General features: G+C 46.1%; 1 protein-coding gene across 3 annotated transcripts in view; it reads left to right on the forward strand.

The window, feature by feature from the left end:
- Positions 1–244: 244 nt before the first annotated feature.
- Positions 245–27,629, forward strand: part of ERI3 (ERI1 exoribonuclease family member 3) — a 245,271-nt gene continuing 217,886 nt past the window's right edge. Inside the window, exons 1-2 of one of the 3 annotated variants that reach the window (XM_048860341.2) lie at positions 245–333; positions 11,440–11,714. In XM_048860341.2, the coding sequence (XP_048716298.1) occupies positions 11,463–11,714 (252 nt within the window). In that variant the 5' untranslated portion in view covers positions 245–333; positions 11,440–11,462. Of the gene's footprint in view, positions 334–361; positions 399–11,439; positions 11,715–27,629 lie in introns of those variants that run through there. The other 2 variants (XM_048860342.2, XM_048860343.2) reach the window with 2 other exon arrangements.

The following is a 27,629-nucleotide window of genomic DNA, read 5'->3' on the forward strand; positions in this document are numbered from 1 at the left end:
TCGGCCCCACGCCGCCCACGGGACCGGGCCCCACTGACCCCCAGGGCCGGGGCCACCTGCCCTCCCGGCCAGCGAGACCTGGGCTGGGCCCCGGCGCCCCTCAGCGGAGGCGTCGAGCCTCGGTCCCCGCCCCGCCGCTGCCCCAGGCGAGCGCGCCCCGCCGGGCCTACAAGCCCCAGGATGCCGCGCGGCGGGGGCCCCGCTGCCGGCCGGCCGCGCGCCTGCGTCCGGGTCGGCGGGGAGGAAGCCCCGCCCCCGGCGGCGGGAGCGGCCGCTCCGGTTGGCCGGCCGGGCTGCCGCTCAGAACGGGGTCGGGGGTCAGAGTGCGCGGAGGTGAGTCGCTGGCTTGGGGACTCGTGGTGCCGAGTGTGGGGGGAAGGGCTGGCGCGGCCCCCGCTGTAAACACCCCGACGGCCCCCGGGGGAGGGGGGGCCGCGGGGGGCGGGGCCCGGCCGGGGGGGGGCGGCGGCCGGCTGGGCCCCAAAGGCCGGCGGGCCTGGCCAGGGGGAGGGGGCTGCCCTGGCGCGGGAGGGGCTGGGGGCCCAGGGGCCGGGGCCGGGACCCCCACGGCTGCGGGTGCGGGCTGCGCCGGGAACGGGCTCCGAGCCAGGCCAGGGCGGCGCAGGCTGCGGTGGCAGGGGCTCAGAGCCGGGCCAGGGGGCTGGGCCTGGGCAGCTGCCGGTGGGGGGGGGGGGGGGGGTTGAGCTGGTTACGTGCTAAAGGGAGCCGGGTGCCTGGGGGGCAGGAGGGATGGGAAGCGTTGGGGGGCTTCAGCGGGGGCAGGGTGTCAGGAGAGGGGGTGCTGGCCTGGCTGGGGGGGGATCTCGGCCTGGCTGGGGGGGGGTCTCGGCCTGGCTGGGAGGGGATCTCGGGCTGGCTGGGGGGGGGTCTCGGGCTGGCTGGGAGGGGATCTCGGGCTGGCTGGGGGGGGGTCTCGGGCTGGCTGGGAGGGGATCTCGGGCTGGCTGGGGGGGGGTCTCGGCCTGGCTGGGGGGGGGTCTCGGGCTGGCTGGGAGGGGATCTCGGGCTGGCTGGGGGGGGTCTCGGGCTGAGAGGAAAGGTGGGCAGCAAAGGGGAGAGTGGAGTCTGGACCTTCACCCCAGAGGCAAGGGAGGGGTCCGCCGGGTCTCTGCCCTGTGGCTCCGGCAAGCCGCGAGAAGTTAGCCTGCAGAACTGGACATTGTAGCTGGGTGTGAAGCACTTCGTCCCCCGGTGTGGCCCCACTTCTAGGAAGGAAGGAAGGAAGGAAGGAAAGCCACTCTGAAGCTGGTTAAGGAAGAGGGGCCCAGCATTGTGGCCCAGTGGCTCTCACCTTGTTGCCATTCTGTGTTAAACTGGGTCTCCGCTCCTTGGGCGGTTGCGTGTTCTTCAGCAGAACTATTCAGTGTGTGGCTCTTGGGGTCGCTCCTCAAAATCCTGGTCTGATTTTGATAAACTGCTGTCAAGTCTTTGGGCAGCAGAAGTTGATTGTCCACTGAACTGAGTATTGTGGGAGATGGATTTAAAAGGGGCAAGAAATCTTAATAGGGATGTTGGACATTCCTTTTGGTGTCTGAATAAGGGAGTCAATAGTTTGACTTTCATATGTGAGATTACACTGATTGCACATCTTCTGAGTGTGAAAGAGGTTGAAACTCAGAAGTGAACTTGAGAGAGTTGAGAAATACAATGTGCGTTTACGTGTTGCGTGACCGGCCACAGGAATTTCTCCTCCCTCCCTTTTCTTGCTACTGTAGTGTTACAGGTGTTTCTCCTAAACAGCATGAACAGACATTGTGCCTTTTTTCTGATACTCTGTCTGTTGTAAGCCTTATGCCTGGTAGCTTTACATGGCAATGGGGCATTATTAGGAAATAAATCTGATGCAGACTTGGGTTTCTTTTTATTTCTTGGACTTCTGGTTTTAGAAGTAGGGTTTTTTGATGGCTTCAGTTTAGTCAGATCTCTGGTATTCTTTAGGCCACAGCGCAAAGGGCTGGTCTGATTGGTTAGATTGTACCATATCTCAGCTCAGAAGAGATAAGGAAGACTTTAATCAAATGCTTAGGGTTGTGGTATTTCTAAAAGGAATTGGTCCTGTCAGACACTGTAAGCTGCTATTTTGAATGGTAAGTTAAGGTACTTAATAGTTTTGGTGCTCTGTGCAATACTGTGGAGTTTCATAGCACTTTGTCAGTGTAAACATGGCATGTAAGATTTCACACCAAGAATGGTTTCTTCCTAAATAAGCTATATGTTAGAAATCCAAATGGTTACTCTTCAGGGTGGAGGTGGGTGGTGGAAGTAACTTCAGATGTACTTTTGTACCTTAAATTGTTGAGTTTGGGATGGGTTCTCTGTAACTGAAATTTTGCAGGCTGTTAATTTATACTGTAGGTGAAATGCTTCTATTGTTCTCGAGAGACCCTTTTCATGGCAGTTGCTTCTCTGAAGCATAGGTTGCTCTAGGTACAATAGCGTGTGTGCATGTGTTCATAAAAAAGCTTCATAAGTGCGTGTAGCCAGATTTGATTCTCACCAAAATTCAAAAGACTAAAACTGACTGCATTAAAAAGAAAATGCTAATTAATCTGGTCACTAAACAAAGAAGTCCCTGAATAAGTGTACGCAGATTGAGATGACCTTTACTTTCATAGGGCATGGCTACACGGGAAACTTCAAAGCGCTGTCGCGGGAGCGCTTCCGCAGCAGCGCTTTGAAGTGCGAGTGTGGTTGCGCGCGAGCGCTGGGAGAGAGCTCTCCCAGCGCTCCTGGTAATCCACCTCCACGAGGGGATTAGCTGCGAGAGCTGGGAGCCTGTTCACACTAGCGCTTTAAAGCACTCTGACTTGCTGCGCTCAGGGGGGTGATTTTTCACACCCCTGAGCCAGTAAGTTAGAGCGCTATAAAATGTAAATGTAGCCAAGCCCATAGTTTTGAATGAAAGGTATTTAGCTGGGACTTGATTCCTGTAGGAGGACTGCTATAGCTGCTACGATACCTATCTTGTTTTGGCTGTGTTACTTTTAGTAGGTATTGAATTTTTCCTTTATTTAATCTAGGAAATAAAGTTCTGAAAGACATTTGGCATGTAAAGTTTTTGCACTTGCACTTCCTCTGTTTTGATCTAGTAATAACCTTTGTATGAATTTCACTGAACCTGTACAGCAGATGGGAATGGTGATCCATGAGCTAAATCTGAATGGAAATGGACACCCTCAACTATATTCATAAGAGGCCATTGATGACTATTAAACAAATATACATATTTCCAAGCCTGCTCTTGGGTGAGAAGGACACACAGTTGCTGCAGGTGGTGGTCCTGGAGAAGCGCAATAAGAAATGCTTTCTCTCTGTTGGTTCTGAACCATTTCCCCAGCAGAGTGCTGGGGCTGCTGTGATACTTGGGGGAGTGGGGTGCAGATTTGTAGATGAGAGGTAAAACTGAAGTCTCTAAATATTCTCTGACAAATTTTCTTTAAACCTAAGAATAGAGTGGTGGTTGATGCTGGCCAAATTCCAACTGGGTAATTGCATTGTGTCTCTGAATCTCTCCTGCATTTTCAGTTGGATAATGATTCTTCACTTCCTGTCCTAAATTTCTTGGCAATATAACTATGTACTGTTAGCTTTGCTGTTTCTACCCTAACTAACTCTCTGTGCAGTACCTCTATCCCTTGCCTGTTTTCTAGGATTATTGTGAATTGATGTGGTTTCTGGTTTACGTGCCTCCTTGAAATATCTTCCAGCCCCTTTGACCTTCAGATTCTGTAGAATACAAACTTTCTTTAAAAATGTCCAGACCTTATGATTGTAAAGAGAATCAACCAAATGTGAACTAAATAGAAAACAGTGCAGAATTGTCAACACCAAACTGTAGACAGCGTTAAACAGTTGGGGTGTGAACCATCCCGTTTGTCTCAGTTGAGTGTTAACTCTTGAGCCTGACAGTGACAGAACCGGATTTTCAAATAATTTAGGTACACAACTGTGTACCTGATTTGCATCACAGCAATTGCGTGTGCAAATCAGGTAATCACATCTGCCAGGTACCACATAACCAAAGGGCAAAAAGACATAGTTCTAAAAGTGCCTGGTATTTTTACTTTCACTAAATTAAGATATGTGTAACAGCAATTCTGCTAACTCCATTGCTGTTAGGTGGGAGCTCAGTTGTGGACTGAGAGTTGCATGTGGCTTTAATTTATAAACTCAGCCCACGGACCACAATTAAAAATATAACTTGGCCCTTTCCGCAGAACACACTGAGGTCATCTGATAAGGTACTATACCAAGTACCAAATATATTCTTCCACTGTAGCTTTACAGTCTGACTACTTATACACTTCAGGTTGTTTTCCTCCCTCTACTTTCTCACTAAGGGGCAGTCCTGCTGTCCTTCCATGTGCAGAACTCCTGCAAATTTCAGCATGAGATCCATTTGTGTAGCCACTGCCGCTCTTGGGGAAAATTTAAAAATACACAATAAAATCTGTTTTAAGAGACCACTCAAGGAGCTGACAAAAGTTGGCTGCCTAGCAGAGTTGGCCTAATCAAGTTGGAGCAGAATTGTATCCTGTATCTTTGGGAAATACTTAGGGGACAACCCTGAGATAAGTGGTCTGATGAGAGCTGCATCTTGATTAGGTTTCACCGCAATGTCAAGTTAGTTGTGATACCTGTTTCATTCCCAGCACAACGATTATCCATGCATTAGCCACAAGAAGTCCTCTTCTTTGTAATTTTGCTCCTCCTCCTCAGTCCCTGTGATCTCACAAGACATTGTCTGTGATGTCACTATGGAAACCATCCTGATGGTCTATGCAGTGGTTTGGCATGGCATATCTCTGAAGGAATGTGGGAGGAGCAGGCTGGTTAGATAGGAGAAAGCTTCCCTACTCATGGAATTCCCTCTCTGTTTTAGTCAGTCCTCTCCTTCACTTCCCTCATTAACTCTCTTCTCTCAAAATGCCTACACATAGTGAGTCAACACTGTTATTTTCTTTAAATTGAACTCTCAAGATGTGCACATGCCTGAAATGAGTACCACATGATCTCACTGAACTAACCCTTGTGTCCCATCTAATTGTAGATTGTAAGGTTATTGGAACGGGGGTGGGGGAGGAGGAGGGCTGAGCACAGTCTTGAGGATCTGTAAAAATAGATAGTTCAATACTCAGCTGTATTGGTGACAAGTAACGAATAGGAACACTACACCAACATTTCAGGGCAGTGCTTTTGGAAAGTTACACTGGAAGTTTCCTGGAATGTGGGTTTGCTACAAACATACCCAACCAAAAACCAATGGAATTAAACGAGGAAAATAAATTGAACCAATGGTAAAAGGATACTATCAGATGAATTGATTAAACCAGTTTACCTGGTATTTTTTAGCACCACTTTAAATCCTTACAACTTTTAGAATACTATTTTAAATTGTTTTTATTTATTTACTTTTTTTTTTAATAAGTTTGAGCAGTGCCGTTAGACTCACTAGTTTTTGTTTATAGTCTTTCATTTTCTGGCTCTCAGGCCATGCCAAAGTGCTGTGATATTTGGGCTGCAAACACTTGCAAGAAAAGACTTGGTATTTAAAAAAACTTAAAGTTCACTTAAAAAAAAAAAAGTCATGGACACGTAAGCCTCAATCTGATAGAAACATCGGTACCAAATCTAAACGTGGGCCCCTGTTTGGTCTGAAAGTGTCTCTTTAAATGCTGACGAAAGTGGGACCATTCTTGGCTCTAAGTCTGGGCTGCTGTTGCTGCCTTAACCCAAGGCAGCAACAGCTCACTGTTAGATTGTGGCTTCCCCTTCTCCCAAGTTGAGGCGACATTATCAGTCCAGACTGTCAGCCTGAACAGTGAATGTGTCTGCTCTTGGGTGGAAAGCAGGCTGTTGAAATTATCTGACTGTCTCATTTTGCCCTTGTATGATTTTGATTTGTTTTAATTAGTAAAATTTAAATATTAGTATTATGCACAAAGAACCCGTAAAGCTAAGATTCATAGACTAATTTGTCTCTCTGTGCACAAATTAGTTACAGGCATGAATGCCATTCATCCTACAAACCGCAAGGCGTTCATACATATGCAGTGCATTTATTTGTGTGATCAGGTCTCATACTTCTACTACCAGTGGAGAAAGTTGCTTAAAGTGGCCTGATCACTTCATGACTGGCACTGTTTGTTAGTTTCTCATCCCTCTAGCGCAGGGGTTCCCATAATGTGGTATGTGTACCCCTGGGGGTACAGGAGACCTCTCTGGGGGATACATGGGGAAAAATTGTGTAATGGTGGATATTATTTATTAATTGTATTTATTGCAGTTTCATAATAGGCTATTCGGATGAAGCTTTGAAACTCTGTGGGAATTTGTTTTATAAAAGACGGGTCTTAATTTACTTCAAGATGTACCAACGAGAACACAGACACACTGACGTACAGAGCCCTCACCTCCAATCGCCATGCAGCGCGGGCTCAGTTGCCCATTAACTGTCCAGTCTGAGTTCAGAACTTAGGGTTTTTTTCCAGTTGTATACGTCCTGCTATAACTATATCTGTACTTAACAGTGAAATACCTACAGATGGCTAAAGACAGGTGTGTTAAAAAGAACACACACACTATCCATGATGAGAAGGCTGGTGTACGTGGGCAGCTGGTAGATCTGGAAGGGGGTATGCAGTAAGAAAAAGTGGGAACCTCTGCTCAGGGGTTCTCACAACAAATTTTTTGGTCACCTCAGAGTGTGGCCACCAACTCTTCTTGCTGGTGGCTGCTCTGGCAGTTTTTCCTAAAAGACTTCAGGAAAAACAAACAAATATGCACATACATCCAAATCATTGTAATTTATTTACATAGGATTTTTTTTTGCAGACTCAATAATTAAAAAAAAAAAGTACAGTTGTCTCTCTTCTTTACTGGACCTAAACAGACTAGAAACACAAATAAGGTGCTCTGCACAGTCTTGTCTTTTTTTGTTGTTTCTTTTTCTTTTTTGGTTGCTTTTTTTAGACTTGCTAGCAAGTAAGTCTGCTGCTGTGAAAAGTGATACTTGTATGTTAATATCACTTTTCACAACCTCCCTGCTAGCTACAGTATTAAGTCTGCTGTGAAAAGTGATAATAACAAACATACAAATATCACTTTTCACAGCAGACTTACTCAGCCCAGGGACAAATTAAGCCCTGGATAGGGAGATGGTAGGGAGGCAGGCAATGGGGGTCAGAGGTCATGGGGGAAATTTGATAGGGGGCCAGGGGAGGCAGTGGGGGCCAGCAGTGATGGGGGGGCAACCCCGGGACCCCACTGCCCAAGCATGACCCCACTGCCCCTGGGAAAGTGGGGAACTCACTGGCTGCCTGCTCCAGCGTTTGTGTCTCTGCAGGGGTGTGTGTGTGGGGGGTAGGGCCCACTCCCAGCTGGCAGCCCCAGGGTGGGGGCCCCTGCTTCCCCCACCCCCAGTCTCCACCCAGGAGGCTGTGGCCACGAGAAAAGCCCCTAGTGGCCACATGCAAGAATGCTGCTCTAGTGGATGCTTGTGGTTCCCAGTAAGCCGTTCCCTCAGGTTCATTCATCTTGAGTCCTGAAGTGACAGAGGTGCCAGTGCAAATTCTTTTCTGTACATTTAGTGGGGCCTCTGGCAGCTAAGCCCGTTCAGCTGGTGCTTGCCTGTCTTTTGGCTTTCCTTACTTTCTGGAGCTCAGCTGTGATGCTTTGCCATCATTTGCATGGCACACTGATGGGGAAGGAACCTGACCGGCCTGGGTTTGCCCCACGCCATTCTGGAGACAGAATAGCGGCAGGTCGTACTAACTGCCAGTATTTTGTAAGCAATAGTTACTGGTTACAGCAAATGAAGTCACATGTGACATGCAGTAATATACAGCCTATAAAACTAATGTTATCTCCCAGCAGTAGCCCCCCGCAGGTGGATATTTCCCATGTTATTGGGAGTTACGAACATAAATGCTGTAACATTTTCCTATGTCTGTGTACAATCTGTCAAAATACTTCTTGAAGTCCAGGCATAGTTTATGGTCCCATTACAGTTAATATATATATCTATATCTGTATAAGGAATTGTAGCTGGATAATAAGCATTAAACTGGTTGGATCGAGTGCCAGATGTGGCAGTCGACACTGTCTGAGATTATAATCTATCCCTGTGTGCATAAAGTACATTTATCACACTTCATTTGGGTTTGGAAATTGAATCATTCAACACGTGAATTGATCTGGGTAGTGTAGGGTTTGTATTTTCTTTTTAAAGCTGTGTTCTGACTCAGTATCTGCATTGCTGTGTGTTGGAATAAATATTGGATAATTAGTAGTGTCTTGAATCTTCTGTAGTAGCCATAAATGCTTTACACAGATTTTAATAAATAGCATCTGCTCACCAGCTTCCTAATGCTCTGAGACACTCTGAACTCGCCGAGGAAGATGTTAGTCTCTTCCCAAAATACCTGGAAGTCTAGAGTAGTGACTGACTAAATACTATAGTTAAGACTTCACTTGCCAAAAAAGCAGAGAGCAAAAGTTTGCTATTGGATTGTTCCTAGTCATGTGCTAGCTGTCAAGGGGATTAGCAAAATGTCCCCTCGCATGCTTCTGTTCAGTGCTTCGCTTTATCTACACATTCATATACATTAGAGAAATACTGATCTTACCCAGTATTACCTAGCCATATATATTATGTTGTTGGATGTATTTGATTTAGGGGGCTACTCTCTGACTCCCTCCCCCACTTCAGTTGTATTTTTCCCTTTCAGAGTAGGTTAAATCATAGAAGCATAGAAACGTAGGACAGGAAGGGCCCTCAAAGTCAGTAAATCCAGCCCCCTGGGCTGAGGCAGGACCAAGTAAACTTGGTTCATTCCTGACAGAGGTTTGTCAAACCTGTTAAAAACCTCCAGTGATGGAGATGCCACAGCATCCCCAGGAAACTGTTCCAGAGTGTAACTACCCTGAGAGTTAGAAAGTTTTTCCTAATGTCTGACCTAAATCTCCCTTGCTGCAGGTGAAGCCATCATTTCTTGTCCTATCTGCAGTGGACATGGAGAACAATTGGTCACTGTCCTCTTTAGAACAGCCCTTAACATATTTGAAGACTGTGATCAGGTCCCCCCTCAGTTTTCTTTTCTAAAGACCAGTCTTTACCACAACAAATTATTAGCTGCTTTATTCCAAGATTTTTTATCTGCTCTGGTAGACCTTCAGATCCACAGTTGACAGCTTTGAAGATCTGAAGCATAAATATCTGTTATCCAGGATAGGTTAGATGTGAATGGAAGTGATTTCTATTTGGCTGTAATGAATTTATTAATGGCAATAAAAGTATGAGATGGAAAAGTGATAGGTCTTCCTGAACACCTTTAGGATAAATAAAATGTTAGTAACTGAGGTTTTTAGTTTTCCAGGTGACTCTTGCTTGCAGTGGTGCTTTAATAAAATATACAGCCCCCAAAATGCTAAAGCCAGGACGTACAACCAGTATATGCCATGAAAGTCAGACTGCAGGAAGTGACTCCGTATTAAACCTCTTCAGTCTCTGATTTCCACCTTTTGTGTGCATGTGTGGTTTTTTTTTAACACAAAATCCTTCTGGGGAAGGTTACAAAATGTGTATTTACCTAATGCACATGACCTGCTCAGCTGCAGTCATCTCCTAATCGGGTCTTTCTGCGTTTCTTACCTGAGTGTATCTCAGGTAAATACAGCTTTAGCTGTTCTTCAAGGCATATTACCTCATTAAGTGTGTATTTTGGCAAGTGCATTATTTACCTGATAGACTAACCGATACAAAGGAGCAGTTGCTGTCTGTGCAAATAACCACGGTGGTGTTCATGAATGATTGTCCTCTGGTTTCTTTGAGGTGGTTTTTATTTTGTTGTGTAAAGCTGGCTACTTTTCATATACACCAAGGGATGCTTCCTGCCCTCCGTGCAGGTGCTGGAGGCATTGTGCGCACACCCAGGGGAGTCTGCGCTTAGTTCCGCTGCACTAAGAAACTAAACAAAAGCAAGACGTATCCCTGCTTATATGGAAGGAAGTCAGTCTGTATTGCTCACAGCCACCAGCGTCTAGACACCTGCTGTCCTGTGTCTTCTATCCATTCTAGCTTGTGAGCTCCTTGGAAGCATGGACTGCGCCTCCCTACATGTGCTATGCACACTGGTAACTGTATGCTGAGAACAGCGGTGGTGCAGGCAATGACACCAATAGCTGCCCCACCACTGTCTTGGCCCTGTCTGGAGGGATCATCTGCCTGCAGGGCTGAGCTGAGTTCAGGCTCCAGGCTTGCTCCGTCGCTGGCCTGGGGCTAGTTGTGGTGGGTTTTTGAGCAATTGAGATCCACCTCCTAGGAACTGAATGTCAAATAAACCCCTGAAAGGCCCGGTAACAAATACTGACCTGGGCTGGCTTTGAACTGGCATCCTAGACTTGAAAGACTCTGTTACTTGTCCCTGACCCATGCGTTCCTGGAGAACCCCCCACTTACGTTTTTTCTTTTTTTTTTTTTTTTAAGAAGAAACCATTTGAAACTTCTTCCTCCCACTTCCCCCATCAAAAAACCCAGATGCCAGAGGGTCACATTATGGATGTGTGATCTGTAAAACTGCCACAAAGTTTTTAAGTCACAAGAGTATTAATAAAATAGTGGGTGGGATTTTTATAGGGGAGAGGGAGGAATGAATTAAACTTAATCAGTTTGGATTTTGTTGGAAGGAAAATTCACCCCTTGAATGTGAACATTTTAGATCAGTTCCCCCTCATCCCATCTGCCCTCCCCCACCCTGAACCCGCCCCCCCCCCCCCCCCCGGTGAGCAAGAGCTTGTGTGTGGCACCTGTGCCCTGTTGAGAGCGACCAGGCGGAATGGCCTATGGAAGCATGTTATCAAGAGGCTGATGCAGGGGGTGAGAGATGGGAGAAAAGCTGAGTAACATGTGGGGAGTAGAAGGGTCTGGCTTGGTTCTAGCTGTGGGGCTTGGGGCCGAGCGGATGGCATCTGCACGTGTCTCATTGTGCCTAACTCCTGTTATGTGCAACTTCTGTTACCAGTGTACATGTATCAAGAAACTAAGGGTCCTTCCACATACGTCAGTGAGCTTTGCATCAGACCCCTAAGTCCTGAAGCAATCTAGATAGTGTTCTGTAGCATGCAGATGCCTGATCTGGCCCCTGGAGCAGTGATTGTAGTGTGTCTGCCTCTTAATGTAGAGCTATTCACAAAGGTTAATTTCTAGGTTGCTAGTGGGTCTAGACGCTCTCTAGTGTATTTTCAATAGGTCATGGTATTACCTGGGTTTCTTAGTGGAACCTTTCATCAAAAGACCGTGAGAGAGTCTGTTCCAAAATGGCTGGGTTGAAGAGACGGCAATAGAAGTGAGATGTGTGTGCGTTAGTAACACAAGCCTCTGTCTTTCTCTCTCTCTCTCTCTCTCTCTCTCTCTCTAAGTTTCAGATGCCTCTGGATGCTCCATGGTAGCACTCTTCCATATTGGAGCAGCAAAGATTCCTGCAAGCTTACTTCCAAGGGTGAGACAAGCTCTGTGCTTCTACCGCCTACGTTGCTTTCTCCAGGGGTGCGGCTCCACCATAAACAGGAAACTGGCGTCCCACGGCTTTGGCGCGTCCATGGCAGCAATGTCATCCTTCCCTCCACAGAGATATCACTACTTTTTAGTGTTGGATTTTGAGGCCACTTGTGACAAACCACAGATTCATCCTCAGGTAAATATCCAGCCCCATTTATTCTTCCCTTGCAAACTGCTGGCTCCACCCTGTGAAGTGGGATGCAGTGTCTGTCCCTTCACACCCCCACCAACAGCTCTGAGGTTTACCCCATACCCTCACAGTGCTATGCACACTTCCTCAGCAGCTGTTATTGGCCCAAGTGGTTTCTGATGAGCATCATGAGGCATTTCTGCCCCTTAAAATGGATGTCTGCACTACTGCCAACCTATCAGCCCAGAGGGAATGAAACCAGAGACCTTGGCCTCCATCCCGACAATGCTGAAAAGACATTTGTTTGAAAAACTTTACCTGTCTTAGGCCTTAAATGCTTCTCAGCTCTCTGGCTTGGGGATGGATTGAGCTGGTATTAGCTGGGAACACTGTATTATTGGCACACTCCAGACGGTTTCATCCGTTTCTGCAGGAAAAACATGTTTCTAGCCTATAAAGTTGTTCTGGGTGTGAATGTATGCAGGACTGCTTGTTGGAGTCTGCAGGTCTTTAGTCATGATAGCTCTGAAAGTTGTGAACTTTCCCAGGCTTATCTTATCTGGGTGTTTAACTCTGAAGTCTAACAATAATCACATAATTTAAATAGAAACCTCCAGCTACTCTGGGATTTTGGGTGCATCTTGAGCGTGCCACTTTCAGCTTCTCACCCCTGAAACTAAGACCAGATGTAGACCTCTCCACATGCCTTTTGCAAATGGTTGTTTCCTTGACAGTGGAATGCAAAATGAATTAATAACGATATTTTCAATAGGGCTGTCAAGCGATTACAAAAATTAATCACGTGATTAATCGCACTGTTAAAGAATAATATACCATTTATTTAAATATTTTTGGATGTTTTCTACGTTTTCAAATATATTGATTTCAATTACCACACAGTACAGTGCTCACTTTATATTATTATTTATTACAAATATTTGCACAGCAAAAAACAAAAGAAATAGTATTTTTCAGTTCACCTAATACAAGTACTGTAGTGCAATCTCTTTATCATGAAAGTTGAACGTACAAATGTAGAATTATGTATTAAAAAAGTAACTGCACTCAAAAATAAAACAATGTAAAACTTCAGAACTTACAAGTCCACTCAGTCCTATTTCTTGTTCAGCCAATCGGTCAGAAAAACAAGTTTGTTTACATTTGCAGGAGATAATGCTACCCGCTTCTTGTTTACAATGTCACCTGAAAGGGACAACAGGTATTTGCATGTCACCGTTGTAGCCGGTGTTGCAAGATATTTACGTGCCAGATACAGTTAAAGATTCATATGTCCCCTTCATGCTTCAACCACCCTTCCAGTAGACATGCGTCCATGCTGATGGCGGGTTCTGCTTGACAAAGAGCCAAAGCAGTTTGGACCGACGCATGTTCATTTTCATCATCTGAGTCAGATGCCACCAGCAGAAGGTTGATTTTCTTTTTTGGTGGTTCAGTTCTATAATTTCCGCAACAGAGTGTTGCTCTTTTAAGACATCTGAAAGCATGCTCAACACCTCGTCTCTCAGATTTTGAAATGCACGTCAGATTCTTAAACCTTGGGTCGAGTGTTGTAGCTATCTTTAGAAATTTCATGTTGGTACCTTCTTTGCAATTTGTCAAATCTGCAGCGTTCTTAAAACGAACATGTGCTGGGTCATCATCCAAGACTGCTATAACATGAAATATATGGAAGAATGTGGGTAAAACAGAACAGGAGACATACAATTCTCCCCCAAGGAGTTCAGTCACAAGTATAATTAATGCATTTTTTTTTTAATGAGCGTTATCAGCATGGAAGCATGTCCTCTGGAAGGGCAGTTGAAGCATGAAGGGGCATATGAATGTTTAGCATATCTGGTACGTAAATACCTTGCAATGCCAGCTACAAAAGTGCCATGTGAACGCCTGTTCTGACTTTCAGGTGACATTGTAAATAAGAAGCAGGCAGCATTATCTCCTGTAAATTTAAACAAACTTGTTTGTCTTAGCGATTGGCTGAAGAGGAAGTAAGACTGAGTGGACTTGTAGGCTCTAAAGTTTGACATTGTTTTGTTTTTGAGTGCAGTTATGTAACAAAAAAACAAAAAATCTACATTGTAAGTTGCACTTTCACAATAAAGAGGTTGCACTTCCGTAGTTGTATGAAGTGATTTGAAAAAGACTGTTTCTTTGTTTATAATTTTTACTGTGCAAATATTTTTAATAAAAAATAATATAAAGTGAGCACTGTACACTTTGTATTCTGTGTTGTAACTGAAATCAATGTATTTGAAAATGTAGAAAAACGTCCAAAAATATTTAATAAATTTAAATTGGTAATCTATTGTTTAACAGTGCGATTAATCACAATTAATTTTTTTAATCGCAATTAATATTTTTGAGTTAATCGCATGAGTTAACTGCAATTAATCAACAGCCCTAATTTTCAATCATTAACTTAAGAACGGCCATACTGGGTCAGACTTATGGTCCATCTAGCCCAGTATCCTGCTTTCTGATAATGGAGGGTGCCAGATGCTTCAGAGGGTATGAACAGAACAGCAGTCATGGAGTGATCCATCCCCTGTTGCCCATTTCCAGCTTCTGGCAGTCAGATGTTAGGGACACCCAGAGCATGAGCTTGTACCCTGACCATCTTGGCTAACAGCCATTGATGGACCTATCTTCTATAAACTTTTCTAGTTTTTTTTGAATCCTGTTATAGTTTTGGCCTTCACAAAATCCCCTGGCAATGTGTTCCACAGGTTGACTGTGCATTGTTTGAAAAAGTACTTCCTTTTCTTCGTTTTAAACCTGCTGTCTATTAATTTAATTCAGTTACCCCTAGTTCTTGTGTTATGTGAAGGGGTAAATAACACTTCCTTATTCACTTTCTCTCCACCAGTCATGATTTTATAGACTTCTATCATTTTCCCCCTTAGTCGTCTCTTTTCCAAGCTGAAAAGTCCTAGTCTTTTTCATGTCTCCTCGTATGGAAGCTGTTCCATACCCCTAATCATTTTGTTGCCCTTCCCAGTACCTTTTCATTTCTAATATATCTTTTTGATATGGGTTTACCAGAACTGTACGCGGAATTCAAGGTGCGGGCATATAATGGATTTATATAATGGCCTTATGATATTTTCTGTCTTATTATCTACCCGTTTCCTAATGGTTCCTAACATTCTGTTAGCTTTTTTGACTGATTGAATGGATATTTTCAGAGAACGGTCTTTTTTGAGTGGTAACAGATAATTTAGACCCCATCATTTTGTATGTATAGTTGGGATTATGTTTTCCAATGTGCATTACTTTACATTTATCAACATTTGAATTTCGTCTGCCATTTTGTTGCCCAATCACCCAGTTTTGTGAGATCCCTTTATAACTCCTCGCAGTCTGCTTTGGACTTATATATCCTGAGTAATTATATCGGCTGCAAATTTTGGCACCTCACTGTTTACCCCTTTTCAAGATCATTTATGAATATGTTGAACAGCACTGGTCCCAGTACAGGTCCCTGGGGGACACCACTATTCACCTTTCCACTCGTGAAAACTGACCATTTATTCCTGCCCTTGTTTCCTGTCTTTTAACTAGTTACTGATCCATGAGAGGACCTTCCCTCTTATCCCACAACACTTACTTTGTTTCAGAGCCTTTGATGAGGGACCTTGTCAAAGGTTTTCTGAAAGTCCAAATACACTATATATACACTAGATAACCCTTGTCCACATGTTTGTTGATTCTCTCAAAGAATTCTAATCGATTGGAGGCATGATTTCCCCTTATAGAAGCCATGTTGACCTTTTCCCCCACAAATCGTGTTCATTTGTTTCTGATCATTCTGTTCTTTACTATAGTTCTATCCAATTTGCCTGGTGCTGAAGTTAGGCTTACCAGTCTGTAATTGGCAGCATCACTTCCAGAGACTTTTTAAAAAATTGATGTCACATTAGCTATCCTCCAGTCATCTGGTACAGATGTTGATTTAAGTGATAGGTTACATACCACAGTTAGTAGTTCTGCAATTTCATATTTGAGTTCCTTTAGAACTCTTAGCTGATTACCATCTGGTCCTGGCGACTTATTACTATTTTAGTTTATCAATTTGTTCCAAAACCACCTCTCTTGATACCTCAATCTGGGACAGTTCCTCAGAGTTGACACCTAAAATGAATGGCTCTGGTGTGGGACTCTCCCTCACATCCTCTGCAGTGAAGACTGATGCAAAGAATTTATTTAGCTTCTCCGAAATGTCCGTATCTTCCTTGAGTGCTCCTTTAGCACCTCAATTGTCCCGTGGACCCACTGACTGTTTGGCAGGCTTCCTGCTTCTGATATACTTAAAATATTTTTTTTGCAGTTAGTTTGAGTCTTTTGCTACTTGCTCTTCAAGTTTTTTTGGCCTGCCTAATTATACTTTTACATTGGACTTGCCAGAGTTTATCAGTGTGGGTCTTGGATTTCCATTTTTATTGGGTAGTTTTATTCACTCAGATATTACCCAGGGCCCAGCGTGGTAATGAACAGCCAGAATTGTAGTGTCTCAAAATAGTCACAAGATTTGGTTCCTGTAAACTACATCTACACTAGGAATTTGACCAGTCGCTGGCATTGGCCGATAGCGGTGGGTGTCTGATGGTATGCTAATGGCTTTGTCTCATTTGTATAAAAAGTTAACAGTTTTCAACTCCGGGTTAGGGCATCTTAGTACTGAGAACTGTTGTAAGAAACCAGTTCTTTAGTTAATACAGACTTGCCTTAACTTGGATCTTTACTTAGATTTAGACTTTTAAAGAGGGGTTTGCAGGTCTGGATTGAGCAGTCGTAGCATGTCCCCCATGCAATATCTTGCTCTGGGCAGGGCTGTCGGTTCCTCATGTCTGTGAAAACAATGCACCTGAAAATTAAAGGAAAATTGCCGCCTGTGGTATTGTGTCTTCCTGAGGCGATGCTGTGGCTTTGCATCTAGTTCTGCTGGGAAAGCCTTTGCCTCTGTTCAAGTGAGATGTCAGGATATTTCTTGCACGCCCAGCCTCGGGTGCACAGGCCTGTCAAACCTGTAAATTGGTTCTACCTTGTCCTTTTTGAGATGGGTTTGGTCTGCGCACATTTTGATGCAAAACCATGAGGCATGTGGAGCTGGTTTACAGCTGGCAGTAAAATGGAGCATGAGTGGAATACGATTACTACTGTTTTAAGGAGCTTTGTCCCCAAGTCCTTGCCGTGAAAGTAATGGTCTGGGCCAGTGCAGATCTGCTATATATTTTGTTGGTGAAATGGAACCTTTAAGGTGGGGATGGTCTTTGATTTTGTTTTTTAATTATCTGTGTTCATCATCTGCCTGCATCATGCCTTGTCTGGCCAGGGCTGACAGTCCCTCTCTTCGGCAAAAACAAATTAGCCTGAAAACTAAAGAAATTACGTTTACTGTGGTTCTTACTGCACTGGAATCAGCACAGCTGATAGGGCTTAGAGACAGTGTCCTCAGAAAAGCAACCATGTAAAAATGGGACCTTCCCATTCATTGTATCTGAGTCATCTGTTTACTGACATTCATGTTTTTTGCTACTGTTAACTCTTGGGCTCTTCAGTGCTATTGGTGAGCACGCTGACTTTATGCTGCCGTAGGTATTTCCAGGGACAATGCTGGCTAAGTTCCAGTTACGGAATCTTTTACTGGTAGTGATGTAAGAGGCAGAGGTTTGATCTGAGCGCAGGATTTGGAGCCAGGAACAGCCAAGTCCTAATCTTACCTGTGCCACTGGTTCCTTCTGTGACCTGGAGCTGCTCATTTAACTTCTCTGCCTCAGTTTCATCACAGGTAAGATGAGATAATGGGGTGCTGTCAGGAGAGCACTTTGAAGATACTGTATACATGCTAAGTCAGGAGTGGGCAATCTTTTTGGCCTGAGGGCCACATCTGGGTATGAAAATTGTATGGTGGGCCATGAATACTCATGAAATTGGGGGTTCGGGTGCGGGAGGGGATGAGGGTTCTGGCTAGGGGTGAGAGCTCTGGGGTGCAGCCAGAAATGAGGAGTTCAGGGTGTGTGTGTGTGTGGGGGGGGCCTCTGGGCTTCGGCAGGGGGTTGGGGTGCGGGGTGAGGGCTCCGGCTGGGGGTATGGGCTCGGGGCTGGGGATGAGGGGTTGGGGATGCTCCGGGCTGGGACTGAGGGGTTTGGAGGGCAGGAGGGGGATCAGGGCTGGGGCAGGGGGTTGGGGCGCGGGAGGGGGTCAGGGGTGCAGGCTCCGGGCGGTGCTTACCCTCAAGCAGCTCCCAGAAGCAGCAGCATGTCACCCTCCGGCTCCTATGTGGAGGTGTGGCCAGGCGGCTCTGTGTGCTGCCCCGTCCGCATGCACTGCCCCCGCAGCTCCCATTGGTAACAGTTCCCAACCAATGGGAGCTGAGGGGGCAGTGCTTGGGGTGGGGGCAGCGTGCTGAGCCCCCTGGCTGCCCCTACGCGTAGGAGGCAGAGGGGTGCCATGCAGCTGCTTCTGGGAGCTGCATGGAGTGGGTCAAGCCCCCGACCCCGCTCCCTGGCAGGAGCTTGAGGGCCGGATTAAAATATTTGGAGGGCTGGATGCACACCCTGGGCCGTATTTTGCCCACCCCTGTGCTAAGTGGTGTTCAGCTTCCCTTTTTGTAGTGGCGACAGCTAGCCAAGTCCATTTTTTTGGCATGTAAACTTAGCCTAGAAGTCTCTCGCATAGTAAACATGCTATCCCACAATATCACTTTACTTTTCTCAGTAACTACCCTTTTCACTGCTCAGACTCCTCCCAGTAAACTTGAAGGAGAGATCGTAGCTATGCTAAGGTGCGTTGGTATAACATCTGCAGAACTAGCTATATTCGCCCCTGGGAAGTGCTCTGCTGTGACCAGCACATGCTTAACTTTCTTTTATCCCTAACTGAGTTCTTCACATCCCTTTGGGAGCCCCGAAGATCCCTCATTTTGACCCCTTTTCACACTTCACAAGTCTCCCCTTGGGATCTTATGTCCCGGCCACCATTCTTTTGTGTAAGGACAGTGGGATTGCCTTAGGGCGCTAACAGTATTGCTCCTTAGCTGGCCAGAGGGATTGAGTGACTGTGATACGTGGTGGCTGCTCTGTAACTCCAATGCCTTTGCCAGATGCTGTGGTTCTTTAACATTCCTAGCTTTGGGAGCAAGAGAGAGGTGGTAGATGTTTTACACGGTAATAGAGCACTGCAGCAAACCAGCCCCCGTTTTGTCAGTTCACTGTAAACTCCCTGAACATTGGATGGCTCCTCATAGATGCACAGATGAATCAAACTGAGAATATATGCGTTCAAGGAAGAACATACCTGTTTGTGGATTCTCTTGGTATAGTCATGGGTGATCAGAGCAGCCCAGGGTCAATAGAGAGTGTTGGTTATAATTTCGCATGCCCCGGTGCCAACTCCAAGATTTGACAGCAAGGTGGGGAGGTCTGAGAGGAGAAGAAGTGCATAGTGTGTCTCCTAACACTTGAAACAGCAATCCAACACCTGGGGTTTAGCAAGGTCGGATTCTGAGGGCTGGGAACAGGAGTGCCCTCAAATCCTTTTAAAAACTAAACTTGTGTTGTTAGGGCTTGATCTGGTGGTCAGTCCCATTAGTAGCTGTGTGAGATGCCTACCAGGTTCAAACCCGCATTGCCCTACGTCCTTATTTTATTAATGTACCGAGTGTGCATGCACAGATTGGTAAGCATGCTGCACTCCTTGCCGTCAATATCAGCCTTAGACTTTCTTCTTCTCCCAGCCCAGGATAAAAGACAAACTCGTTCCTCACTACCATTCCCTCTGGAGAAGGTCTAAGAGAAAGATAGGCCTTACATAGTGCTGTGAGGGTCAATGGGCACGGGCTGTCAGTCAAGCAGGGAAGCTACTTTGAGAGCCAGTGACAACACCCAGCCCTACTTCAAGCAGAATTAGAGATTGGCCATGGATATGTGGTCCTGCTCATCTCCATTGTTGGGATGGTGCATCGGGAGATAGGCAAGTTTTGTGCTAGCCAGACCAAAATCTCGTCAGGCTTTAGAGGTCAGATGCATCACCTTGGATTGCACACTGGAAGCCAGTGGAGACTACCAAGTGTGACAGGGTCAGGACAGATGGCTATAGGAGAGTAATAGAAGGCAGATATATTAGCTCCAGGCTAAGTAAGTCCCTTTTCCCTGGGTAACGTAACAGGGAAGGTTCCAGAACAATCAGGAACCTTCTGGAGACCATTGAGATGGGCTGATTAGAACACCTGCAGCCAATCAAGAAGCTGCTAGAATCAATTAAGGCAGGCTAATCAGGGTACCTGGGTTTAAAAAGGAGCTCACTTCAGTTTGTGGTGTGCGTGTGAGGAGCTGGGAGCAAGAGGCGTGAGGAGCTGAGAGTGAGAACGCGGGCTGTTGGCGGACTGAGGGGGTACAAGCATTATCAGACACCAGGAGGAAGGTCCTATGATGAGGATAAAGAAGGTGTTGGGAGGAGGCCATGGGGAAGTAGCCCAGGGAGCTGTAGCTGTCACACAGCTGTTTCTAGGAGGCACTCCAGACAGCTGCGTTCCACAGGGCCCTGGGCTGGAGCCCGGAGTAGAGGGCGGGCCTGGGTTCCCCCCAAACCTCCCAACTCCCGGTCAGACTCAGGAGTCGTCGACCTGGACTGTGAATTCAGAAAAATGGCCAAGCTGAGGGCTGCCGTGAAGCTCCAAGGCGAGCAAATCCGCCAATAAGCGCAAGACCCACCAAGGCAGAGCAGGAACTTCGTCCCAGGAGAATACTGTCGGTATAATGTGCTCCCTGCTGCTGGGCCCAGGGGCTAGGCAGGCAGCTGAGTGCCGCACTAGCAGTAGCTTCCAGGTGCTTTTCGAGAGGCGCTCCAAGCAGACCGTATTGCAATAGTCCTGTCTGGAGGCCGGAAGGGAATGCAGTAGATTATCAACAAGGCCAGCATCAGAGGGAATGGTCACTGTCCTAGCCAAATGCGGACAGGAAGGGCCAGATTAATCTTTTGTGGGCCCTGCTCTGCCCTGAGGCCCCACCTCCCTCTCTGCTCTGCTCTCCCTGCATGCTCTCTTCTCTGTGAGACCCCGCCGGGCGTGGGAGGAGGGGGCGGAGAGGAGCGAATGGCGGGTGGAGCTTCAGGGGAAGAGGCCAGGCAGTGGGTGGGACCTCTGGGGCAGAGCGGGGCTGCTTCCGCGTGTGAGCCTGGTGTCATTGTAAACCTGGGACTGCAGGCAGGGAGAGGTCCCACTGGCTGCCTGCTCTGCCTAGGAATCCCCAGGCCAGTGGCAGCTCTTTTAGCCCGGGGTTCATACGGCCGTTGGACTTGACTGCGTTGTAAATCCTCTGACAAAACCCACATTAAGGTTGATTTTTAATTGCTCAAAAGTAAAGAAATTCAGACTTGTTTCCCATGGTGACCTTAACTCTGCTCCCTCGTGCATAATCATTCCAATGGGTGTAGTACATGATTACTTATCTATATGCTACTCAGGTTGCACTTATGGTTTAAACAAATAGTTCCCAATTCAACTTATTCCTATGGTGTTACTGGAGGAATGCTGTTAAAGATGCATGTGATAAAATGATTCAAAGGGTTTTGCTTTGTTGCTAAAGTTATGCTGAGAGCATATAAACTGCAGAAACACCCCGTGCTACAGATATAAATCTAAAGTAACAGAACAGGTGCAGTTCCTTTGTACCATGTTTCCCATATAGCATGTGTCCCTGTTGCAATGCTGTGGGAACCTTATCTTATGCAGTTCATGCAGTCTTATAGTTCAGATCTTAATGTAACCAATTGCATATAATCTCCCTCCTTTAAAAGAGGAAAAATAAAACAAGGAAAATAAATTGGTAGAGATGGGAGAAGTGCAACCAGAATTTCAGAACAAGTTCTTTAGGGTATGAAATAACAGCTGCAGTCTGGTGCAGAAAAGAGATGTTCTTCCTGGCAGTTGTTTTACCTTGGAGGCCTCCCCCATTCTAGTAGTAAGAGGGCACAGTCTTGCTGTGACCCATGTGATCTGACATGGCTGCAGGCTACAGAATTAACTGTATTTATTTCAAGCCCTTGGAGCTAGATAACATGAGCGGGAATCAAACCCAGGTGTCCTGCAGAGCTCAACTACTAAACCACCGGGCAAGACATCTGATGTATGAAAATATTCAAAGCAATTTCATCTTTAAAAAATAAACCACCATTATTATAGCAACAAGCCTAGAATACGAGGCACTCAGGTGGTCACCTGTAGAGTACTGGTTGAGAACTAAGCAGGTCTGGACCAATTTGTTGTTGGCAGGCCAATAAGATCATCAGCTTTAAAGCAGTCACAGTGCTCCTTTGCTTAGCAGCTTACTGAGGCTAATGGCAAGTCTACACTACAAAATTAAGTTGACCTAAAGTACATCGACATCCAGCCCCTGCAGTAATTACATCGATTTGCATGTCCACACGGCGCTCCTTGTGTGGGTGGTGCGTATCCTCAGTAGGAGTGCTTCAACCCATTTACCTGTCAGCGTGGGGCATTGTGGGACAGCTTCTGAAAGGCAGCTACAGTCGATGTAAGCAACGCAGTGTCTGTGCTGGCTCTGTGTCGACCTAACTCCATCGACCTAAGTGCTTCGCCTCTCGCAGAGCTGGAGTTATTAGGTCGGTGTGGTGAGCACGTTACATCGGTGGGAACGACATTTTAGGGTAGACGCTTACAGAGTTAGGTCAATGTAAACTGCCTTGTGTCGACCTAACTCTGTAATGTAGGCCAGTCCTAAATTATCACAGGGTGCACTAGTGTCCCTGCACTGTTTGAGCACTGTGCCATTAGCTATGCAATCATTACCTATGGAGCAGGTAACCAATGGCATAGTTAAATAGGGTGGTTGTTTCAGAAAAAGGTAGTGAGCAGCATTCACCATGGGGGGTGGGGGAAGATCCATACCCCCTCCAGGTAAAACCCCCTTTGACCACACACCCTTAGTTGTCATGTACCATCCCATGTTGGAACCCTGTGGGGTATCAAACAACTACAACCCATACTCGATGGGGACCCCATCTTGAAATAAATCTTTCCTGAACCCCTTCTTCCAGTCTTCAAACAACCCACCAACCTCTTCAAGCTCATCATCAGACACAAGCTATCACCAGTGGGTGAACATTTTTCACAAGCAGTCACTCTATATCTGACCTATCAGTCCTCATCCTGGAAGGACGCCTACCCAACGCTTTCAAAAGATGAGACTCGGAGCTTACATTCCTAACGTTGCTAGACGCTAAAAATCATGGTCTCAATAAAGACACTGGATTTAAGGCTTATTACAACAAACTGTAACCCACTCACCCCCTTTCTGTCCTGTTATTATAGAGGTGTTAACGGGCCACTTCTCCTTGAATGGTCCCTTAGAATATGTGAAAAGAAAAGGAGTACTTGTGGCACCTTAGAGACTAACCAATTTATTTGAGCATGGTTATTGGTTAGTCTCTAAGGTGCCACAAGTACTCCTTTTCTTTTTGCGAATACAGACTAACACGGCTGTTCCTCTGAAACCTTAGAATATGTGCTAACTACTTATGCTAAAAGAAAAGGAGTACTTGTGGCACCTTAGAGACTTACCAATTTATTTGAGCATAAGCTTTTGTGAGCTACAGCTCACTTCATTGGATGCGTACTGTGGAAAATACAGAAGATGTTTTTATACACACAGACCATGAAAAAATGGGTGTTTATCACTACAAAAGGTTTTCTCTCCCCACACCCCACTCTCCTGCTGGTAATAGCTTATCTAAAGTGATCACTCCAGGAGAGTGAGTTTGTGTGTGTATGGGGGTGGGGGGGATGTGAGAAAACCTGGATTTGTGCAGGAAATAGCCCGACTTGATTATGTAAAGAGTTGTCACTTTGGATGGGCTAGCACCAGCAGGAGAGTGAATTTGTGTGGGGGGGTGGAGGGTGAGAAAACCTGGATTTGTGCTGGAAATGGCCCACCTGATGATCACTTTAGATAAGCTATTACCAGCAGGACAGTGGGGTGGGAGGAGGTATTGTTTCATATTCTCTGTGTATATATAAAGTCTGCTGCATTTTCCACGGTATGCATCCGATGAAGTGAGCTGTAGCTCACGAAAGCTCATGCTCAAATAAATTGGTTAGTCTCTAAGGTGCCACAAGTACTCCTTTTCTTTTTGCGAATACAGACTAACACGGCTGTTACTCTGAAACCTCTCCTTACAATGTGTATGATAATCAAGGTGGGCCATTTCCAGCACAAATCCAGGTCCCCCCCCCCCCCCCCCGTAATCACTTTAGATAAGCTATTACTAACAGGAGAGTGGGTTTGGGGGTGGGGTGGGGAGAACTACAGAAAGAGGGATTCTAGATGGACTCCTCCTGAAGGTCGAAACAGCAGACTGGACTTCTACATAGAGTGCTTCCGCCAACGTGCACGGGCTGAAATTGTGGAAAAGCAGCATCACTTGCCCCATAACCTCAGCCATGCGGAACGCAATGCCATCCACAGCCTCAGAAACAACTCTGACATCATAATCAAAAAGGCTGACAAAGGAGGTGCTGTTGTCATCATGAATAGGTCGGAATATGAACAAGAGGCTGCTAGGCAGCTCTCCAACACGAGTTTCTACAAGCCATTACCCTATGATCCCACTGAGAGTTACCAAAAGCAACTACAGCATTTGCTCAAGAAACTTCCTGAAAAAGCACAAGATCAAATCCGCACAGACACACCCCTAGAACCCCGACCTGGGATATTCTATCTACTACCCAAGATCCATAAACCTGGAAATCCTGGGCGCCCCATCATCTCAGGCATTGGCACCCTGACAGCAGGATTGTCTGGCTATGTAGACTCCCTCCTCAGGCCCTACGCTACCAGCACTCCCAGCTACCTTCGAGACACCACTGACTTCCTGAGGAAACTTCAATCCATCGGTGATCTTCCTGATAACACCATCCTGGCTACTATGGATGTAGAAGCCCTCTACACCAACATTCCACACAAAGATGGACTACAGGCCGTCAGGAACACTATCCCCGATAATGTCACGGCTAACCTGGTGGCTGAACTTTGTGACTTTGTCCTTACCCATAACTATTTCACATTTGGGGACAATGTATACCTTCAGATCAGCGGCACTGCTATGGGTACCCGCATGGCCCCACAGTATGCCAACATTTTTATGGCTGATTTAGAACAACGCTTCCTCAGCTCTCGTCCCCTAAAGCCCCTACTCTACTTGCGCTATATTGATGACATCTTCATCATCTGGACCCATGGAAAAGAAGCCCTTGAGGAATTCCACCATGATTTCAACAATTTCCGTCCCACCACCAACCTCAGCCTGGTCCAGTCCACACAAGAGATCCACTTCCTGGACACTACAGTGCTAATAAACAATGGCCACATAAACACCACCCTATACCGGAAACCTACTGACCGCTATTCCTACCTGCATGCCTCCAGCTTTCACCCTGACCACACCACACGATCCATCGTCTACAGCCAAGCTCTGCGATACAACCGCATTTGCTCCAACCCCTCAGACAGAGACAAACACCTACAAGATCTCTGTCAAGCTTTCTTACAACTACAATACCCACCTGCAGAAGTAAAGAAACAGATTGATAGAGCCAGAAGAGTTCCCAGAAGTTACCTACTACAGGACAGGCCTAACAAAGAAAATAACAGAATGCCACTAGCGGTCACCTTCAGCCCCCAACTAAAACCCCTCCAACGCATTATTAAGGATCTACAACCTATCCTAAAGGATGACCCAACACTCTCACAAGTCTTGGGAGACAGGCCAGTCCTTGCCTACAGACAGCCCCGCAACCTGAAGCAAATACTCACCAACAACCACATACCACACAACAGAACCACTAACCCAGGAACTTATCCTTGCAACAAAGCCCGTTGCCAATTGTGCCCACATATCTATTCAGGGGACACCATCACAGGGCCTAATAACATCAGCCACACTATCAGAGGCTCGTTCACCTGCACATCCACCAATGTGATATATGCCATCATGTGCCAGCAATGCCCCTCTGCCATGTACATTGGTCAAACTGGACAGTCTCTACGTAAAAGAATAAATGGACACAAATCAGATGTCAAGAATTATAACATTCATAAACCAGTCGGAGAACACTTCAATCTCTCTGGTCACGCAATCACAGACATGAAGGTCGCTATCTTAAAACAAAAAAACTTCAAATCCAGACTCCAGCGAGAAACTGCTGAATTGGAATTCATTTGCAAATTGGATACTATTAATTTAGGCTTAAATAGAGACTGGGAGTGGCTAAGTCATTATGCAAGGTAGCCTGTTTCCTCTTGTTTTTTCCTACCCCCCCCCCCCAGATGTTCTGGTTTAACTTGGATTTAAACTTGGAGAGTGGTCAGTTTAGATGAGCTATTACCAGCAGGAGAGTGAGTTTGTGTGTGTATGGGGGTGGGGGGGAAGTGAGAAAACCTGGATCTATGCAGGAAATAGCCCGACTTGATTATGTAAAGAGTTGTCACTTTGGATGGGCTAGCACCAGCAGGAGAGTGAATTTGTGTGGGGGGGTGGAGGGTGAGAAAACCTGGATTTGTGCTGGAAATGGCCCACCTGTTGATCACTTTAGATAAGCTATTACCAGCAGGACAGTGGGGTGGGAGGAGGTATTGTTTCATATTCTCTGTGTATATATAAAGTCTGCTGCAGTTTCCACGGTACACATCTGATGAAGTGAGCTGTGGCTCACGAAAGCTCATGCTCAAATAAATTGGTTAGTCTCTAAGGTGCCACAAGTACTCCTTTTCTTATTGTAAGGAGAGTGATCACTTTAGATAAGCTATTACCATCAGGAGAGTGGGGTGGGGGGAGAGAAAACCTTTTGTAGTGATAAACACCCATTTTCTTCATGATTTGTGTGTGTAAAAACATCTTCTGTATTTTCCACAGTATGCATCCAATGAAGTGAGCTGTAGCTCATGAAAGCTTATGCTCAAATAAATGGGTTAGTCTCTAAGGTGCCACAAGTCCTCCTTTTCTTTTTGCGGATACAGACTAACACGGCTGTTACTCTGAAACCTGTACTTATGCTAAACTATCTGTTGGAACTTGTATTGACCCTCTCAGTACCTTTCCCTGACCTGAAGAAGAGCTCTCTGCAGCTTGAAAGCTGGTCTCTCTCCCAAACAGAAGTTGGTCCAGTAAAAGATATTCCCTCCCCCGACTTGTGCAGCTGAACACATTTGCAGCCTGAGGTTAAGGGAACAAGCACAGTAGTTTAGTGCACTTACGATATTATGGTAGCACTTTGAAACACCAGTCGTTCTTAGCCCCATTGTGCAGTGTGCGGTACAAACGCTGCCTGTAAATATTCATAGTGGAGGTATTTCAAAGCCATATTTGTAAGATTTGAGTCATCAGTGCTTGCTGAGGACATCTTGTGTCCTTTCCAAGTATGATGCTTTAAAGCCAAACAGTATTTTTAAGTTACCTGAGTTCAGAAGAGCATCTGACCAATCACTAAGGCTTTGTCTACGTTAGCACTTTTGTTGGTCAGGGGTGTGAACCCTCCCCCTCCCCCCTGACCGACATGTTCTACCAACAAAAGCGCCGGTGTGGACAGTGCTATGTCGGCAGGAGACGCTCTCCTGCTGACATAGCTACCGCCGCTCATTGGCGGTGGTTTAATTATGCCGACAGGAGAGCTCTCTCCTGTTGGCGTAGAGCGGCTACATGGGAGACCTTACAGCAGTACAACTGTGCCACTGTAAGATCTGTCGTATAGACATAGCCTAAAGCCTGCAGATTGATTGCAGAAGGGAAGGACGTGTCTGACTCAAAAGTAACCGAGTGGCTGTTCTTCAGTCCCTCCAGAAAATGAGATCTGGGACCGAGCCCAAGCAGGAAAACAAAAGTTCAGAGAG

Source organism: Caretta caretta, chromosome 8, assembly GCF_965140235.1.
Source record: "Caretta caretta isolate rCarCar2 chromosome 8, rCarCar1.hap1, whole genome shotgun sequence".
NCBI classification, from domain to species: Eukaryota; Metazoa; Chordata; order Testudines; family Cheloniidae; genus Caretta; species Caretta caretta.